The sequence below is a fragment of the Tinamus guttatus genome, unplaced genomic scaffold, assembly GCF_059628265.1.
Source record: "Tinamus guttatus ecotype Peru unplaced genomic scaffold, ASM5962826v1 Tinamus_guttatus_pri_ptg000070l, whole genome shotgun sequence".
Classification (NCBI taxonomy): domain Eukaryota; kingdom Metazoa; phylum Chordata; class Aves; order Tinamiformes; family Tinamidae; genus Tinamus; species Tinamus guttatus.
The window spans coordinates 1,149,239-1,169,392 of record NW_028288604.1 but is presented as its reverse complement, the minus strand read 5'-3'; the positions used below and the strand labels follow the sequence as shown (position 1 = coordinate 1,169,392).

Sequence of the window (20,154 nt, the reverse complement as noted above, 5' to 3'; positions counted from 1 at the left end):
CTGAACTTGTCTTAGCTTTAGAAGGGCTTGTCAACTTCCTCCTTAGTGAGGAAATATTTTAAGTACTTCCTCTGCAGAGGGGAAAAAAAGATCAAGAATAATAATTTTGCTATTTTCTGTAATTAGTTTTAGGCCAAAGCCTAAATCAGGTAAACGTAAGAAAAATTTCTCCTAGCTGTTCCAACATTATCATGAGCTATCTGCCACAGAAAAAGCAAACTATTAATTTGCTATTTCTATTTTCTGTTGGGCAGAAGGGCTCAGCCAGGTCACCCTACCTCTTGGGACCCTGGCTACGCTGAAGAAATCACAGGCTCACAGAATGGTTGAGGCCGAAAGGGACCTCTAGAGATCACCTAGTCCAACCCCCCTGCTCCAGCAGGGACACCCACAGCACGTGGCACAGGGTGGCATCCAGGCAGGTTTTGAAGATCTCCAGAGAAGGAGACTCCACAGCCTCTCTGGGCAGCCCGTCCCAGGGTTCTGTCACCCTCACAGGAAAGAAGTTCTTCCTTACATGGAGATATAACTTCTTTTCTAACACAGGTGTAAGGTTTGTGTTCAGACTGTCTGCATATGACCAGGGTTTAATATTTGCCACACACATGGAACTTGTAAAGCACAAACTTCCTAAAGATGCTGAGGCTTTTTGTCTTTTCCCAAATGCCATTAGAGAAAGGCCAGCTTATTATTACTATATTTTTTCCTGAGGAAAAAGTAAATAGAGTGCAAGTGTCAATGCTTTCTGAGGGCACATTCCCTCTCTCACTTCCTGAAGAGCAGCCGCCTCGACGCTCACAGCTAGACCCACGGGGCAGGCCGAGTTGAGGCCTGGCCGCTGCTGCCGCCTCCTCCTCAGCAGCGAGCAGCTTCGAGCTTCGCTTCAACGAGGTGGCCGCACGGGCCCCTGCCCTTCCCACGCCAGCACAGCAGCTCCGCGGCCTCCGCCGCCGCCGCCACCTTCCCCAACGCACCGAGGTGACCGGGGGGGGGGTTGGGTCCCACGGGCTCTGCGGCCGCCGCGCTGTCGCGGCACCGCCTGCCCGGCTGCTGCCCGGCCTCCGCCCGCACCCCCGGGGCGCCGCCATCTCGCGCCGCCTCCCCTATCACCCCCATCCTCCACCGGCCCCCTCAGCGGCCGAGGGGGGATTTAAATCAGAACCCGGAAGCCGGCAATGCCGAGGCAAGGCACGGCGGGACTTGTAGTCCGTGAGCCCCTTGGCGGGCGCGGCGGGGCCGGGGCGCGAGGACCACAGTTCCCGGGAGGCCCCGCGGCCGCCGCCGCCCCAGGCGCGCAGGCGCGGTGCGGGGGGCTGGTTTTTGAATCCGCGGCGTTGTTATTGACGCCATATTGCTGGTGCGGGAGTCACAGAGGGGAGCGCCGCGCTGCCGCTGTCGCCATCGCTCGTCATCGGCGGCCCCGCGCCGGGTAGCCGGGCCCCGCTCCGCGCCCGCCGGCCCCGCTGCGCCCCCGCCACCGGCCAAGGGCGGAATTGGCCCGTCCGAGGGCGGCGACAAGAAGAAAAGGGCTCGCGGCGGCGGCCGAGCCGGAGGCGCCGCGGCCGGGGCCGCCGCGTAGAGCGAGGTCCGGCGGGGAGGCGGCGGCGGAGGCCCTGACGCGGCCGCCCCCTTTTCCCCGCGCCGCCCTCTCGCCCCGCAGCGCGGCCGAGGAGCCCCCGGGCAGGGCCGCTCTGCGCCCCGCCGCCGCCCCGCGCCATGGCGTGCGGCGCCACGTTGAAAAGGACTCTGGATTTCGACCCGCTGCTGAGCCCGGCGTCGCCGAAGCGCAGGCGATGCGCGCCCTTGTCGGCGCCGGCCTCGGCCGCCGCCTCCTTCGCCGCCGCCTCCTCGCCGCAGAAGTACCTGCGCATGGAGCCCTCGCCCTTCGGAGAGGTCTCGTCCCGGCTCACCACAGGTGAGGGGCCCCGTCACCCCCCTGCGGGCCCCCATGGGGCTGGTGCTGAGCTGGGCAGGCGGCTGGGCGGGGAGGCTCCCGCTTGCCCCCCTCCCCGTCCCCTTCCCCTTCCCTCTCCCGCGGCCATTTTCCGCGGGGCCGGGGCGCTCCCGGCGCGCTTGGCACCGCCGCGGCGGAGACACAATAGAAATGGCCGTTTGCAGCAGGAGAGGGGGAGGAGGAGGGAGGAGGAGGAAGGGGGGGCGGGTTGGGCCGATGCGGGCGGCCATGGCGAGGGGGTCGGCGCCGGGCGGGGCGGGGGAGAGCGGGGAAGGGGACCCGAGCGGGAGGGAGATGGCGGTGGGGGGCGGGTAGCGTGATCCGGCGCCGAGGGGGAGGAAAAAAAGGGGGAACTTTTTTCCTTATTCTTACCATGTTATTTTTATTTCTCCGAGTGCCGCAGGGGCGAGTCAAGCTGCGGAGGTGCTGGGGAGGGAGGGGGGTGTTCGTCCCGTCCCCTCCCCCCTGGGGGCCCCGGTCGCTGCGTCGCGGCCATGATCGGCGGCACCTCCTCCCCGCGCCTCAGCCAGGGAGGGAGGGCGGCCCGGCATCCATCACCCGCGAGACGCCGCCGGGGAGGGGGGAGGTGGGTAACACAAAGGGATATTCCCCCCTCCAGCCCTTTCTTGCGGCCTTCCTAAAGTTTCCTATAAAACGCGAGCGATGAAAGCGGGTGTGTGTGAGAGGTGCCTTTAGGGCAGATAAAATGGGAATTGGGAAGTGTATTCGTGTCGGAGGCATTGGGTGAGGAATAACTTTTTTTTTTTTCCTTCCTTTTATTCCCCCCCCCCCCCCCCCCCGCTGCTCTGTTCTGGTTCATGATTCAACTGGTGGCCCTGCAACCACCAGGGCTGCTTGTGTAATTGTGTCAATTAAAAATCAACCAGATTTATTTCACCAGTGAGTACAGAGGACAAAAAAAGAGGGTGGAAAAAAAAAAGAATGAATCTTGGCAGCACGCACAAAATTGATCTGCCCTTTCTATGGTTAGTGCAGTGGGTAGCTTCCAGTATGGCACTTAAGAGCGTTTATACAACATTAGGGGCCGTCCTCGTGATGAGGTGGGGAGCTGTGTCCTTTGTGTGCAGGAAAAAGCCCTCTGTGATTGTTATATTCGAGCTCCTCTTCCTGCTGCATTTGATTTTTTTTTTTTTAATATACAAAAGTTGGCCCTGGAGAATTGCAAGTATTTACCAAGCAGTACTTCCAAATGTGTTTTTTTTAAATTGCCATGTCCATGTAGCACAGTTCCTCATTTAAGTATTTTGTTCTGAATAGTATTGGGTAGCACGCTTTTTAAAAAAGTTTTTTTAAATGAAATACTCCCCAAAGTTGCTGTAGGGAACCATAGAAAGATACAGCGGACATAGGAAATACTGTTTTCTAGCCCTTGACATTTGTGCCTTGATATTTTTTTTTAAAACCTCTGGGAAAAGATGTTGGATGAGTCAGCGGTCAGGGATGAGATTTGTGAGGGACGGCACTCCCTAGTACAGTGAGGCATTGAGTGTGCTTTGAGATGCATGTTTAAAATCACAATTAATGCTTTTTAGAAGATGAGGTGTTTGCTGCACTGCAAGGATTTCTTGTGGATTGTTTCATTGGGAATCAGAGGACTTAGATTATGAATATCTAATAAAAATGAGTTCAGGCCAGTAAATACTTAATGCTGGAAGGAGACAAGACTTTCAGCAGAGATATTGTTTCAAATGCTGCTGTGGGTATTACCTACATCCATTTTAATCAGTGTGAGGCCCTTAAAATCCGAAAACATTAGTGAGATTGATCAGATAAAGGCCTCATAATGTCTTGGGAAAATTAGGGGTACAGGTTGGAAATGTGATTGTGCACTGACAAGGGTTTATTTTATATAAACCATTATGTAGTATAATGAAAAGTAAAGGATAGTAAATTAAAATGTTTCTTGCAATGCTCCCAGAAGAACTTTGTGCATACAGATTGTGCACATTTACACAGCTTTTGCATGAAGATCCCATTCAGGTATTTAATATATATATATATATATATATATATATATATATAAATAGTGCTAGTTATGTGACTGTTAAAAAAGCTTGCTTAGTTTTTAAAGGTAGTGATATTATTATATTGTGTATGTTGTTCACTGATGGTTGAAGTGAGAGCCTGTCATTTGGAAGAGGCCACTTGAAAGACTGCGTGGAATTCATCTCATCTAATAATTGCAAATGTACGTCTGAGCTAATAGTCTCAGCTAATACACCTTAGCTAATAGTTGTTTTCTCGATAGTTGGTTGGAGAAATAAATGTTTTGCTATAGGGCTTTGACTTGGGATGAGGCAAAGTGTGCCTCAGAAGTATGTGTCTATTGGAGAAATGTAAATGGCCAGTTTCTGCATAGATGTCTGCTTTGGAGTCTGATGAATCTCTCTCTGTGCCAGAAAAGAGTTCTAGTCTTATGTTAAAAGGGATCCCAAATGAGTTACTGTTTTGTTCAACCCTTATATTGAGAAATTTAGCAACAATAGCCAGAATTCCGTTGAATTTGCTTACAGTTTTTTCTTATATGACTGCAATACATGGACTTCCAAAACTTGAAAAAAACGTCTGCCTTAATTTTACTTAATGAAAATTTATGCTCACCTGAAACCAGATTTCTGGATATAAAGCCAGGTGCTGATACTTTATTATAAGCTCACTTTTTTTTTTTATTCCCTTCCCTTCTGCCTCATACTCTTGTGTCCTGTTTACCTTCGACCACTGGAGGATATGTTAGTGCCTCAACATCTGGTTAAACATTTCAAAAATGAATTATCTGGAAGCAGAATACACATTGACTGAAGGGGAGGGGTGAGAACTAAGGATACAGTGGATGTAGTCGGATAAGAAAACAGTTGTGTTTACAAAATGGTCATAGGCAAATAAACAGCATGTCTGTTCGAATGCTTATTCAAGATGAAATTTATATTTCACAAGAGTGTTTTAATATTTTGGTCTTATTTGAACAGCTGTTAGGTCACTTCCAGTTTCTCAATGAATTTGGCAGTGAAACTCTAATTGTGGCTTCACTATCTATACTCTTTGTGGACTTTGTACTTGAATTTTTCTGAGCACGATCAGTAATTTTTGGGTGCCATTGTTTGCCTCTAGGGTTATCTTTTTAAAACAGCGTTTGCTCTGAGCAATGCAGAACAGAGCTGCCTGATGTAAGATTGTTTTGATACTGAAATAATAGCTTTCTTAAGAAGGTTCCGACTTCATGAATATTACAGAAGAGTTTTACTTTCATGAACGCTTTAGTAGCTGTAAAGGAAACTTCTTTTTGGATAGGCGCCCTGGAACTAATGATGCTTTTAATGCCTGGGTTGAAACAGGAAGGTAGTTACAAATGTTTACCAGGTTGAAGTTTTTCCAATTCTGCAAATTGTCAGGGTGTGCGTTGTCGGTCAGTCCCACAAGTATGGGTGAATGAGTGGGCTCCCAAAAGGGTGGTTGGACTTGCAGCTGCATGCCTGTGGATAGTGCATTGAATCTTTACTGATTCCTCAGCAGTCTTGAGAATGTTATTTGTAAGCTGATAAATAGGTTTTAGCTAATGGAGGAGGGGAGAAATGGAGTAATTCTTTCTCTCATCCACTGGGTGTCTTAGAACACGTTATTTGCAGATTTACTGTGGAAGAGTACACTCTGGGCTACTAAGAAGAAAAAAAATTGCATTAAAGCTGTTATCTATGTTGAAAGGTAGTCAGTGTGAGAAAGACCACTGTCTGGCTATTTCTGATCCTGAGACTACAGTGGGAAATACTGTCCAAAGGAAAAAAATGTAATGTTGACCTTAGGGATTTAAATCACCTAATTCATCATGCATAGTAGCTGAGAAAACAAATTAAGATCAGTAGGTTTTTTCCATACTACTGATTCAAAGTCAGATTTGCAGCTAGTTCTTTGTAGAATCAGTGAGAATATTGTGTTTAAGATGGTGAAATCTCTTTAAAATCCCCAAGCAATCTCTCGCATCTGACTATGCATTTTTTTCTCCATCTGAAACAGCCATCTGCCCTGATGTTTCCTCAGTAATTAACTGATGTTGCAACCTCAAAGCTGCAGTGGGAAGGGCTGTTGAGAACAGTCCTTCACCCCAGGTCACTGATTGAAATCCAAGCAGAGATAATGTCAGACACTTGATGATATATGGAAACTTTTATGGTTTTGCACTATTTTGTAGTACGTTTTGCTCCTTCAATGGCAGTCTCAACAAGCGAGGCCACTGATTGGATAGGTGTGAAAAGTTAAATCTTCCTTACAGTCTTGGCTCAGAATTGAGGCATGGTGATTTCTGATGACAGAGCAGTGTTCTGCTACTGTGTCCGTTTTGTGGATAAGGCAGCAACTTTCAGGACTGCTGCTGCTTGTTAATTCAGCGCTGAATTATTAACTATAACACTCTTGCTCCCAGTCCTTAAAAAATTGCTTTCAGGGTAAGAACTAACAAGTGATAAATTCTGAAATAACAGTTTCAGTTTGCAGGCATGCATCTATCGTTTAAGGTGACAAATAGTTGATTTGAAGAGTCTCATCTTTCGTAAGCAATAATTCAATATTTGCAAACAAGCTAGTTGAATTTTTCTTTATTGTGCACTTTGCTCTGTCACAGAATAATCTGAAAAAAATAGACCCAATTAATATTATTTTTTTAAAGTTCTGCAAGCAATAATGTGGATCTGATTCAGTACGAAGAACTGTTAACTTGCCCCTGAGGTTGTCCTCCTTTGACCTTTGAGTTCCCCTCTTGAGGAAAGTTGGCTACTTCTGCCTGAAATTTTCAGTCATACAGTAGCCAAATACAGATTTGGTTTCTAAATGAACAAGCCTACTGGCTTTGGAATGGGATGTGTTAGTTACGCTTCATCTTTTTCTGCTTAATTTCTGTTTTGTTAACATTTATTGGCATGTATATCTGTAGCTAAATTACCTTGGCAGCATGCCAGATTTCTTATGCTCCAGTACTGCAGCAATCGTTAGGGGTTTAAAAGCAAAATATTCCCACCCCTTTGAAAAGGAAAAAGCACATAATAGCTGCATCTGGACTTGCTAATTTAATTTATATGAAAATTTTCTATGTAGGTGCCTGTGGTGACTATAAATGTCGAATGCTCTTGGTCTTGGATGTCATAAAATGTTGAAGCAGTTCTTTGTTTCAGTCGCAAGCCTGATAAATGCAATGTGACGTTTTTTGTGTGTGCAGAAAAAGACCTAATTGCTATGTCTAATACATTTTGCATTGCTTGATTTATCTTTCATTCCTCAATCTCTTGATCGGGGGAAGTAGAAATTCCTGAAATAATGCATTGATTTGCAAAATAGGCTAATGCATGTGTGAGTATCAGATTTGTTACAGAAGAACCACAACGTTCACCACTCTTGAGACATTTAGTAACTGGATCTCCAGAGGCGGCTGGTTCTGTGCTAGAGTTCATGCAGAGCTGCTTCCCTTCTGCGGGGACAAACATAATTTCAAAAGTTTAGTACCGAATTCTAACAGACTGTGTCTAATTAAGAAAGAAAATTACAGTGACTAATATCCATGAGCAAAGCAAAACAGAGAGGGGTATCTGGATCATTTTTCTGTCTGTGGATTGCCTGGTTAAGTAGGTACAATGAGTGAAGAATGGTGTTACCCGTTGCTCTGTCCCAGTGCTCCCTTTAGGTGAAGTTAGTGTTGTAAAATTGATATTGTGTGTCAGTGAACTGGTTGGAAAAACAAAATTAGGAATGTGGTAGCATCAAATAAATGTTGAATAAGGGAGGCTGCCTAATAAAAATGCTCTGCAGCTGAACTAGCACAGTTGTAACAGTTTCACTTCAAAAGGAGCTGAAATCCCTTTTGTACATTGTTATCTGCTGATACCAGAATAACACTTGATTGATTTGCTTAGGATAAATGTGTATGTCGAACAGTGACATCATAAACTGAAACCTGAGCTTTAGGTTCCATTTCAGGCCAGGAAAACTGGTACTCTGATTTCAGCCTATTGAGTCACCATTCTACTTGTTGCCAGAGTTTCCTTCAGCTAAATGAGGGAAGCCAAGAATTGGGATGTGAGATTGCTAGTTTAAAAATAAAGCCAGGAAAAAATCCTTCAGGGGAAACAATCAACACCTTTCTAGCTGATAAGCAATTATTAAAATGGAGAAAATAATTGTTTGCCTTGTTACCTTTTGAAATTGAAATGCTGTTTCAGTTGTACATAATTTCTAGATAATTGCAGGATGAAGTAATTAGATGATAGAACTTTAAAGAGAGTAACTTCTTGTCTCTTCCTCATGAATTGAAGTAAGAATTAGACATCATCTCTTGGAAATGAGTATTTGGCTTTGTGTGATCCATTAGTGTGACAAATCATATTTCAGGTGTCAAGCTGAGATTCGGAGTTGCCCACTTCAGGTTTCATCCTCTTTTCACTAGCTATGAAAGTAGCTGAAACATGTAATTTTAGTTTCCTAACTTATATCTTAAGTTCTGAAGGAAGGCTTGTGTGAATGCCAATCTTCGTCTTAATGCAGTATTTTATGAACAAATACATTTTTTGTGCTATCTTCATATACAGAGCTGTAGATGAAAATGAGTAACTATCCACTTTCTTATATTCAGATGTATTTAATCCCCCATGTCTTTAGCAGTCATGGTCACAGTGACACTTTCGTATATCATTCTTTATCTTAGTCTCGAACCTGACCTTTTAACTGCGGGAAGAGAAGGGGCATAGACTCTTGCCTTGCCTTCTGGCTTCATAGTCACCTTGATTTTTTGAAATGTCATTTATGAAATACTAAATCATTTCCATGTGTTAGCAGTGTGCATTTTTCTTGGTAGCAGCCTAGGTCAAGCAAGCCTCATTTTACTTCAGTCCCTTTGCCTGTTGTTTCCTGTTACCCCTCAGTGGGACCTCCAGCCAGTAGGAAACACTGAGCACAGTCAGTAAAGTGAAAATGGAAATGAAGCTGCGGATGGGCCACAGTGCTGCTTGATCATATAAGTATATTTCTTTCATTATCTTACAACATTATTACCTGAAATACAGTATCCAATCTGAACTTCAGCACCTGTAAGGTGTTGTAGGTGGATATGATGTATATATTTTTTTAGTGTTAAGATGCCCAGATGTACTTCTGTTCTCTTTAACTCCAGTGCAGTTAGTACAATTCTAGATTCTAGATTTTTAAATGTGATTTGTTAGATACACGTTTTATCTCAGTTCTAAATGGAGAGAGAATACTTAACTCCCTTCACTGTCAGTTAGCTTAAGAAACAACTGAAAAAGCAGGAAGATTTTCAGGAATAAAAAACTTTGAAGGTGAATGAGCCCCACTAATTCTAAGTTTTGTTAAATTAGGCTTAACCGTACTTTACAGCTAGATGTTTACCATATAGATGTTCTTCACAAATGGTTTGACTCTCATTGACTTAATATTTCATGGCTTCTTGGAAAGATGTTCTGGACAGAATCTGTTGGTTCATCAAGCATTTTTTTGTGGATTTATTAGAGTGGTAAATGCAGGAAATAACTTGGTGAATTTAAACAGCCTTTTTTTTTTAAAAAAAAAACTACAGAATATTTAAGGCAGATTCAAAAATAAAATTCATTTAATTCAGTTAGTTTTTCTGGAGATGCAGTATGACAACTAGAGAATACTCTTCACTGTTTTAGTAAATTAAGAAAAGGAATAAATATGTTGCCAATACTACTTATGTAAATTTGGATATACTGCACCTATATTATGCATGCCTGAAAATAACCCACTTCTTAAAAAGCATCCCTAATAAAATAGGAAAGATGTTTTTGAAAACAAATTTAATCCAAATGGAAATCCAAGTGGAAATTATTGTTAATTCAGTGTTCTTTCTTAGTGACTTCAATTTGTTATTCAGTTTTTCATTTAAAATCAGTCTTGGATGTTTGAAAGTTTGCACTTCACTTGATGGTGAAGTAGTTTTGTCTAAGTCATGTCATGGAGTGTAAAAATATGTGTATACGCTTACCTTTCTTTGATGCTGCAAGCATATGCCTGCTTAATTTGAAGCGTTAGTAGTCTGTTCATGTAAAAAATCTGTGAACAGTTTTATGTTAAGCTAAGCTAATGTTTTTCAGCTATTATGTGGGTTTTACAAATGGTGGAGGTGAGGAAGTGCAAGATGAGTCACTCTCACAGTCATCTTGTGTGCTCGCAGCTTAGGAGAGCTCTGATCTTCAGCTGCCGTCCAGCGCTCTGTGCTGGCCAATATTGCTCTACCTCCCTTCAGTTGCACTATGTATAGGCAGGCTGTTGACCAGAACAGGCTTCTTTACGTGCTTAAGTGCTTAGGCATGACTGCACATTTCAGCCTGGCTGTTTTGCTGATGGCTGTTTGCAATGTAGCTGCAGTGTCCTTTCTAAGCAGTATTTTCTCATGCAGTTGTTACAGTAGTGCAATCTGTCATAGTTTTTGCTTTGTTTTCTCCCCCCGCTTCTTTGTTTTCTCCCCACCTGCAATGTGCCGGTCAGTGTCTTGGTCAAGAGACTTTTTTTTTTGATTATCAGAGTAAGATTTGAAGATGGCAAATTACAAAATAATGCTAGACTAGAAGTAGATGGAATTGCGGTAGTATCACTGAGATTTATAGGCTCATAACTCAGTGTAGTTTTGTGCACCAAGAGTAGAAAATTTATTTAGATCTTCATTTTGTATGACAGTCATTTTTTTCTTTAATGCTACCTTTCTTTTGCTCTTAAGTGTGTTTGATTGGTGTGTTTACTCTTGTAACTTTGTCCACTGACCATAAGCTGTTTAGTTTTTTTTTTTTTTTCTTTGAAGGTTAATTTGTTTTGAAAATATTTTTACATAAAGCTAATATTAGGCAGAATTGTGGAGTGTTTATTGTTATTTATTTATCAAAGCTATTGCACCAAGATTTGTTGGAACCTGAAATTAGGAACCTGAAAAGTATGCCCAAGGTCAAGTAGTGGTGAAAGGTGCGTGTGGTGTGTTACAGTCCTCAGTTAATATAGTTTGAGCCTTTGCAGTCATGTATTCTATAGTGTAAGCATGCCTTAAGACAGATAATGTCTTGTGAGCCGTATGGGTTCCCTTGACAGTTGTGCAGTATCTCTCTGACTAGACCAACACTTGCTTCTGAGGAAAAATATGGTGTTAGTACGATAAAGCTGTTCAGAAAAGTGTTGCGATGCTGTAGGGTCCGTCTCAGAATATCCGACGTAGTATATCCATGTGACAGATTTTTCCATAGGATTCCAGTTAATTTTGGAAGTCTAATTGCACCTTGGTTTAACCTGATTTAAACATTTCTGTGGAGTATAGTAGGTATGTGTCTTACAAGTAGGACAAGTAGGTATGTGTGCCCGACCTACAAAAAGTATGAATTCTCCAGTCACTCTTCAATACTTTATTTATTTATTTATTTATTCCTCTTTGCTTACATTTACCCCCGTGCTTCTCTATCTTCTGCAGTTGCTGCTCTTTGAAACAGTTACTGATCTCCTTTTAGGGCTTTGAAAATGGTACAAGCAATGATAAGTATGTGACTGAACAGTATAAATTGCAGGGCATTTTATCAAAGGACACAATCCAAACAAGAAGCTTCTTTGCTGAGGATGCTGCTGTTTTGCTTTCAGACTTGGCTGGGAACAGTTTCCTGTCTTAGAAATCAAAAGACCCCAGGCTGCCTCCTGTTGATAAACCCTAGACTGGGAACTGCAGATATTTGCTTGTGCTTGGTCTGCCGTCGGCTTCGTCCGCTGCCGACTGCCGAGTGGAGTGCTGAAGTTGCTTGCTTCATATGGTGGCGTGTTAGCAAATGCTCTAATGTAGACCTTCCTGAGCTACGTGTATGCAAGCACTGACGTTTGGTTCAGAAATTCTCATGCTAGCGCGCTGGCAAAATGGTGAAGTAGGAAGGTGTTGAGCAGATTCCTTTGACACTCTGATGTGAACGCGTTGATCTGCATGGATGTGAGTCTTGGGAAGTTGCCTTTGCAGTGGAACCTTAGGTTCAGTTTGAGCATAGTTGAGCTTTTAAAAATAAGAATTCCCATCAGGAGGAAGTCTTTGGTGGTCCCTTCCTTTGAAGTTGTCTTGTAAAGCTTAGAAAATTCTAATTCTTTTGGTTTTGGAAATGTTTAATATAGCCAAAAGATGGCCACTTCGGCACTGAAGTCCTTGGGAGCTTTTTTGTGGCATCGAATTTCACAGGGCAAACACTTAGGACTGGCTATTTTATTGCCATATTTTTTCTTGTATTCCTACAATAGAGATAAAATTTATTTTTTTTAAGGAGCTGTATTTCGCCTGGTGCAATCATGCTGAATTACATGTTGCCTTAACTCCTTTGAAAGAAACTATTGATCTGACCAGTGGGTTTACTTAGATCTGAACCGTCAAAAACTGCTCTTTGTAGAAACCTTTGTGCTTTGCTTATCGAAAGTAAAGCAAAGGTTTTGTAAAGATTTAAAGCAGTAGTTGCTTTAAGAACATTCTGTCCATATTTTGTTCTGCCCACCATTTTACTACCTATGCGTCAGTAACTAAGCAGCCAGGATTTTTTTTTCTCTTTTTCTCCTTTGAGGTGTTTTATTCTGAAGCCTTCTGTCACCCTTAGTTATATGATCTCTAAGTGCGGTGTTGTGGGAGAGAAAAGAGGTAGCAATTGAAATCAGTGAAGGGGGGATGGTGAAACCCATAGAGATTCTAAGGCTGATGTTTTTATCCGTGTATATACTTGGTATTTCCCAGTTTTACCTGACGCTGCTTTATGTTGGCTGTATTCTGGCATTGATACTTCACCTTAACTAACACGATTTTTTTTGCTGTTTTGATAAAATCAGTCAGGATTTACCTTTCCTTTGGTTAGCTTCATTATTTGGCCTTTTCTTGCATAAAACTGGTGGTTTCTGCCAGGTGTATTTTAACAGCCTAACTTACAATTTGTTAATTGTCTGCAGTATTCAGTGTTTTAAAGGGAGATAAACTACATGCTGAAAGGTAATTATCTCATGCTTAACTGTTGTTGCTTGTATTTTAGAACAAATTCTGTACAACATAAAACAGGAGTACAAACGCATGCAGAAGAGGAGACACTTAGAAAATAGCTTCCAGCAGACAGATCCTTGTTGTTCTACTGATGCACAACCACATGCATTTCTTCTCACTGGACCAGCTTTGCCAGGTGCCTCAAAAATTCTGTGCAGTCTTGGTGTGTGTTCTTGGACTCTCAAGTGAATAATTTTTCTTAGTTTATCTGGTGTTTCATGTATTTTTATATTCTCCCTGCTCAGTGTTGCATTTTCGGCAATACTAGTATTTTCAGCTTGAAAATTCTACCTTCTTGCTGTGAGAGAGAGAGAGCAGGGCACAAAGTTTATAACACTTTCAAGAAACTGTCTCTGCCAGAGATCTTAACAGTAGACTTTGCTGAAGCTGTAATCTTTGCAAAGTATTTTACAGTAATTTTTGCTAAAAACAGAAGCCTGAATCTGTAAATACAGTACAGGGTTTGTGTCTTTTTGTCTGTCCTTCTGTCTATTTTATCATGTTTAATACACTTAGTATATACACTCTGTGCATATCATCCATTACAGATATCTTCCTTTTGAATATCCAATATTTAATAAGTGTTTAGGTGGCAGAGACAGTTCTCCAAATGTTTTGGGAAATTCCATCCATCTAAAATGTCAAGAAAATTAGATCTTAAAAAAAGTGTTTCTGAACTACTTCAAAATATTTGAGCATAACAATTAACTACTTAATCTTAGGTACTTCATCTGCAGCATCATCACCATTGAAAAAAGAACAGCCTCTGTTTACTCTCAGACAAGTTGGAATGATCTGTGAACGTTTGCTGAAAGAACGTGAAGAGAAAATCCGTGAAGAGTATGAAGAAATTTTGACCACAAAACTTGCAGGTACTTTTTGTTAAGATTAATTTGGAAACCTTTTTCTGATCCTAGTGTTACGCTGTGTGTTTTTTCTTTTTTTCTCCTCCTTCTTCTGACCTAATATGATTAAGAAACGAGATTGAATATGGGACAGAAAACCTGATGTGCAGTTTCTTTGATAGGGTGTTCTCTTCTGTGCTGCCTTGAGTAGAAGCTGTGACTCTTGAGTATTACTAATCAGTGGAAACAGAGGTTTTATTTCAGATAGAACTTTCTCTTGCTGCCGTGTTTGAATCGACCATTTCCTGCTTATTTTTTTTGTCAGAGAGACTTTCTATTTTACTGACTTAAGAGCTCTTTGTGAAGGACTTTTTTCTCCCCCCTCCTTGGGAACTGACTTCCTTTTTCTGGAATTTGGCAAGATGACAGTACCTAAGATTTCCTTTTCTCTTCCCAGCATTTGCCATTGCACTGCTGCCAGTGGTGGCAGGACTGCTAGAGTACTAGTACTTAGCTGCATTCTGAATTACTCTATTTCATGTGATTCAGCTGATATTTTTGTGCTTGATACCAACTCACCTTTCAGTAAGGGTGGTGTTAATGTGTTGTAAATGTGACGTAACTGTTAAACCCATAAATACCTTTTCCTTTTGCCTCTAAGCATCTTTCTAACATACGAGCAGTTAAGATCTGGTGCTTGCAGAGGTAGGACAATTCAGCGTTTAACTTAATACTTAGTAGTTAGTGTGACTAATAATAGTGAACACTCTGTGGCAGCAAAAAGGCTCTTGAATACATTCTGCCATTTCGCTTCCCACCCAAAACCACATGAGTTTAGAGTTTGCAAACCCCTTCAGGTAAGAGACTGAAACCTCTGCAGGGCCTGTGCCAAGAGCCACCAGGGCTTGTATCAGGTCAGGGGGTGCTTGTGAGCACCTGATCTCTGCTCTCTGGGACTGGTGATCACAAATGTACCCGCTCGGAGCTCATGATCATATATTTGTCCCAGGTGCTTCCCAAGTACAAACCCCTTCACAACAGCAGCCCTCATGGCAAGTTCCTAGTGTGCTCCTTGTCAGGCCAAAGGGAGCTGTTTTGCTGGGGGAGAGGGGAAGAGGAGGAGGAGGGACTTCTAATTTTTTTTTTCCCTGTTGTTGTTATTACAGTGGCACAAGGTTATGTTTACTGGTTGTGAGGGGCGGTGGTCACCAAAAACTTATTAAAAAGATAGTTACTACATCCCATATATCCAGCAAATAGTAGGTTTTCAGCAGTGTGTGGTAATCTAGAGAGAAACCGCCAAAAGAATTTGGGATAATTCCCTAAATAGAAGGCCAGTTATGTTTTTCTGCTGACGGAATGGTTATATTCTTTTTTGAACTATGTACAGTAGGATGATACTTGTTCTTACAGAATAGTGAAGTTATTGGAAATACAAAAATATAACTGCAAATTCTGCAATAAAATTTAAGTGAATGGCTTCTTCTAAGAGAAGTAGCTCAGTGCTTCGGTCTCTGCCGTCTTCTCCATTGCATTCTGACCTTGGGGGTTTCTTGTAACTTGCCAGATATCTCCTTTTTTTTTGTCCCCTCCTCTCCCCCGTTCTTTGTGAGCAGAGTTGCTTTCTATATGGAATGGGTATTTGAATGGAAAACACCAGACACTGTGGTGCCCTTATTTCCCCTTAAGCCTGTGCTGTGTGGAACCACCGTGTTAGCGTTAACTTGGTTTAGAAAAATCCTTTGCAGGTTTTAATACTGAAGGAGGGTGAGAGGCTGTGTGAAGCTGCAGCTCCAAGGCTGTTCTAGGATCTGGTTATAACAATAAAGGCCTTTGGTACTAGAGTTCAAGTCGTAGGGCACAGTAATGATATTTGTATACATGGTATTTAGTCATCTTTTGATTTAGAGATTTAGAGGTCATTATAACATCTGCAACATGGGATGCCCGCAGTGTAAGTAGCTTTACAAGTGTTCACTTACATTTTCAGCAGTTCACTGTAGTTTTCGCTTACCACTGGATTAACTTTCCCAAACTGAACACATGAAAATAGATTTTTAGCAACAATGGATTTTTTTTTCAAAGTCATATTTTAAACAAAGATTCTACAAAGCATCAGTGTGTTCTGACTTGCATCTTTAAAGAAGAGCTTGCAGATTGGTTTCTGGCCTTTAATCCATACTTTTAAGAAAAGTTTTAGTCACTATTCTTGGGAATGGCTTCTGGGTACCCAGTCTGCTCTGTTATTTGGTGGTGGTTCTGCTATGAGCCTCATGGCTGCAGAAGAGCCATTGGTGTCAGCTGCCCCGCAGCAGGTTGTGCCCATGGGCAGGGGCGCTGCTTGGCCCTGGGGACGTCTCCTGCGCACAAAGCTGGGTCCAAGTTGGGGCTGCTGCTGCGCTGCTTCCTGGTCACTGATGCACTGTCCCTGCAGGAGGATGGGCACTTGGATGGGGCAAATGTGTGGGCCCGGGAAGCACCGCCACCCCGACTGCGTTTTGGGTCGAAGGTGGCTGCCTTTGACCTTGCCCTTTTCTCAGACCACCCCACTTTGCTGCACGGGTGTTTTCCCGCAAAGGAGGAAGGGAATGGAGTGCCAGCTGGTAGATATTACTCTCCTTGTTCAGTTCCCTAATTCTGAGAGGTGATACCCTGCTGATGAGTGCAGTATTAAAGCTAAGTAAAACACTGCGAACGTTGTCTTTGTATGTATGTGCTGTACAGGAATAATAATCCTTGTGGGAAATAACAGCTTTTAGTTCAAAGCCAAATGAATAGTTTTCATGTCTAAATTTCATTTCAGACTACATGACAGCTGTTTTCATGAAGTCCAGAGTCAATTATGTCTCTCCTACTGTGGCTACTTTTGTGATTGAAATTAGTCAAGTATTAGTCATTTAGCCTTTCTTCCTTTTGGGTTCTTTTGCTCTGATTTCTGGCAGTCACCCAAAGAATCTCTCACTATGTGGCATATCCCTCTCCTGTACTTTTGTATTGCCATTTCACGTAATTAATTTTCTTATATTTGGTAGCTACTAGAGCAGGGAGAATTTTATTTCCACCCCAAGTGGTACTGTCCTTAATGTCCTGTCTGCTTATCTGTCCTGCGCCTGTTATGTGTGTGTAAAATGGGCGCCCTTGATCACTTCAGAGTGCAGTGTCTGAAGTTCAGTGGATGCCAGGCATATTGAGAGCTATGCATCCATGTGCAGCATTTTATCTTTGAGGTTGGTTTTTGTTACCAGTATTTCTAAGGGAAGAATCTTTTAATTAAGGGGCCATGTGCTGCAGTGTTCTTATGCATGTAAAGAAATGGCAGTTCTGAACTGTCTCCTTAAAATACTGCTAGCGGGGTGTGTGCTTAACTGATAAGACTTACATGGTATAAAAAGTAGCTTTGAATGTTTTCCAGCCTGTGTTAATAGAGTGATCCCTCTCCCGCTTCCTCCCTGCAGAACAATACGACGCGTTTGTGAAGTTCACGCATGATCAGATCATGCGACGATATGGAGAACAGCCTGCCAGTTGTGAGTAGCGCTTCGCTTCCCGTAGCGGCACTAAGCTACCGAGGGGTCGATAACTTAAATGGCTCATCTGTTGTTCAGCTTCAGCTAGGCCCCAGGCTAAAATACTTCTAAATTGACAATTTAGAAAGCTTAGGTTGAAAGGACAGTGATGTTAGATTAAAATGCCGCCCCTGCTTAAATATTTCTACACCCATCGCCCATAAAATGTTGGGTTTTGCTTTTGAAGCAGGCTTTAACATTGTCCTAAAAGATTTGACATAGACCTGGCTTTACTGATTTCCTCACTAACGTGTGTTTTCTTCTCTTTTCAGACGTTTCATGAATCACGTTTTCTGCATATGTGGGCTGCCCTATCCACCCTCTTTTATTGTTGCAAGCTGTCCCAGTAAAGACTTGCAGCAATGCCATATTTCTCCCCCTGTGAACACAGGTTATTTCAAGCTTTTGTCAGTGGCAACCACTCTTATGCAGCAACTGGTTTTGGAGTGCTCCCTGATGTCAGTACCACCTGGATGTGGACCTTTGCTACCTGTAATAATACCAGTGGCCTCATTTGCTGTATCATTACAATTTGGCTTCTTATGTTAATAAGTTTGAAAAAGTAAAGGATTAAAGCTGGTGTTCTAGAAGTTGCCCTTCACTGGTTGTGTAAATAAAAACGTAGAATGACACTTCTGACTGAAGTTAGTGTGGTTTTCATAACTGTGCACTACAACAAGGCTGTAATCACAGTTGAATTAGAATGTAATCCCAGGACAATTTTAAGCAAATAGCCCACAGTACTGCCTGTGAAATAGTGAAGGAGGGCATTTCTGTATTCCATGACTTTTTTGGGGGTTAAGAATGGGTTTATATGATTTCTCATTTTTGTAGTTTTTATTTATTCTATCAGTCTTTAACAAATGTTTATTGCTGCAATTTTTCAGTGTATCATTGTTTTACTGCCCTTGTAGTACTGGAATTTAGTTGGAAGAATAAAACATTTACTTCTAATCTGTTTGTTTTTAATATGCAGGTGGAAATTTGCTGTGTATGAATAAACTTAAATCTGAGTGTTTAAATGAACACTTTATTTGCTAGCAGGTGTGGGGTGGGCCAGAGTTTTAGATTAGCAAAGGGAGGTGGATGGAAATCTTGTCTAACTCAACAGAGGATGGGAAATCTTTGAGATTTGCATATACTGCTTCCTGTTGTGGAAGCATGTTCGTTACGTAACAGACAAGAAGCTTCTGATTTAATACATTGCAGCTGACTCGTAATACAACAGCTTCTCTTCAGACTGGTGTCCTGTCAGGGAGCCCTGCTTGTGGCAGGGCAGGCGCTTGCAGCGCGAGCGGGAGCTCCGTGAGCAGAGCTGCAGCTGCACAAGGCTGCCGCGCAGTGCGCAGGAGGCTGCGGCCAGTGTGTTCAGCTGTTCCCCCTGCTGTGTCGGGGTGGTCGAGGATGTCTCTGTAATTTTGAATACCTGAGATTACTGAGAACCTGCTACATGGCAACTGCAGATGCACGTGCTATAGGTAGAATTACTGGTTTTCAGATGACTTGGATTACATGATTTTGGGGCTTGGAGCAGTTTAAAGCAATCTTTTGGTTAAACTGTGCTTCTTCCTTAATTAAACTTGCTCACTGACAGCTCCTGGTTATGCAGAAGCCTTGTGTCATGTAGGTCTGTACCCTTTCAGCTGCATGGAGAAGAGTTTTACCTGAGATGCAAATGAAACCTCAAGTGGTGATGACTGTTGTTTCAGGGAAAGTGTGTGTTTAGCTCTCGGTGAACTTTTATTTGCAAAGCAGAGAGATACAGATTGAGAATTAAGTACGTAGGCACAGTATTCAGATAGACTGCTTCCCTGAAACCTGCCTTTTTTCAGCAGTGGGAATGTTTCTGCTGTACTATCAGAAATTTAGGAATTGAAAATCTCTGCTAGATTATCGTTGAAAGTCTTCTGTTGCTGAAGATGGAAGAAAAGACATAAAGGGGAGCTCTCATTTCTGCTCTTTCCTGTCTTACTCCCCTTCAGGGCTTCACTTCTGTTAATTTGCAAGCATAGGAAAGCAGAACGCGGTTGATCCGGGTGACCACTACTCAAATTCCAGCATCCTCATTGCATCTCCTGATCATGAGATCTTTGTTCTGACTTGATAAAAATGTGTGTTTTAATCATAATCTCAGAGTGGAGCAGAAGATGCCAACCAGCCTGGTTGTCTCTGCACCTTAGCTGATCTTATCTTTTGGGACATTAAGAGCTGCTATAAATAAAAAGTGATGTCATTAGCACCCAGTCACTCCTGTGCTGCTCCAAATTAATGCTTAATGAACAGTCTTCTGCCAGGTTAAATATAATGCCCCCATGGGTGCTTATGTATCATAACTATGGCATGCGTGATTGGTGCCTACAGTGAAAATGAGGTTGCATTTATTCATCAGGGGCTTTTTTAACTGCTGCTTGTTCTGTCTTCAGCTTCCAAGTGGCATCTTTCCCTAATCTGAGTGCTTTTGGAGTGAATTTCTGACATGATGACTTCTATGTGAAAGAAGTCTTCTTGTCCCTATAGCTGACTCTTTCCTTAAGAGGAAGAATGTTGGCTGTATAGCTACTGCTCAAAAATATTATGTGGAGTTTGGATTCTTTGAAGGCTGGAGGTGAAAAAATGTTTTGGAGAGCATTTTCAAAGGTTTTCCAGAGGGGTTTGAGTCAAGTGGAAATGGCTAAGATTTGCTAAATAACTTCTGCACTGTATTTTTGGTGGCCACACTGAGAA

General features: G+C 42.6%; 1 protein-coding gene across 1 annotated transcript; it reads left to right on the top strand.

The window, feature by feature from the left end:
• Nucleotides 1-1,651: 1,651 nt before the first annotated feature.
• AKIRIN2 (akirin 2) lies at nt 1,652-18,384 on the top strand. The gene is made up of 5 exons (XM_088519760.1): nt 1,652-1,915; nt 13,012-13,155; nt 13,742-13,891; nt 17,320-17,391; nt 17,703-18,384. The coding sequence occupies exons 1-5, from the start codon at nt 1,717-1,719 to the stop codon at nt 17,711-17,713; spliced, it is 576 nt and encodes a 191-aa protein (XP_088375886.1). The 5' UTR covers nt 1,652-1,716; the 3' UTR covers nt 17,714-18,384.
• The last annotated feature ends 1,770 nt before the right edge of the window (nt 18,385-20,154 follow it).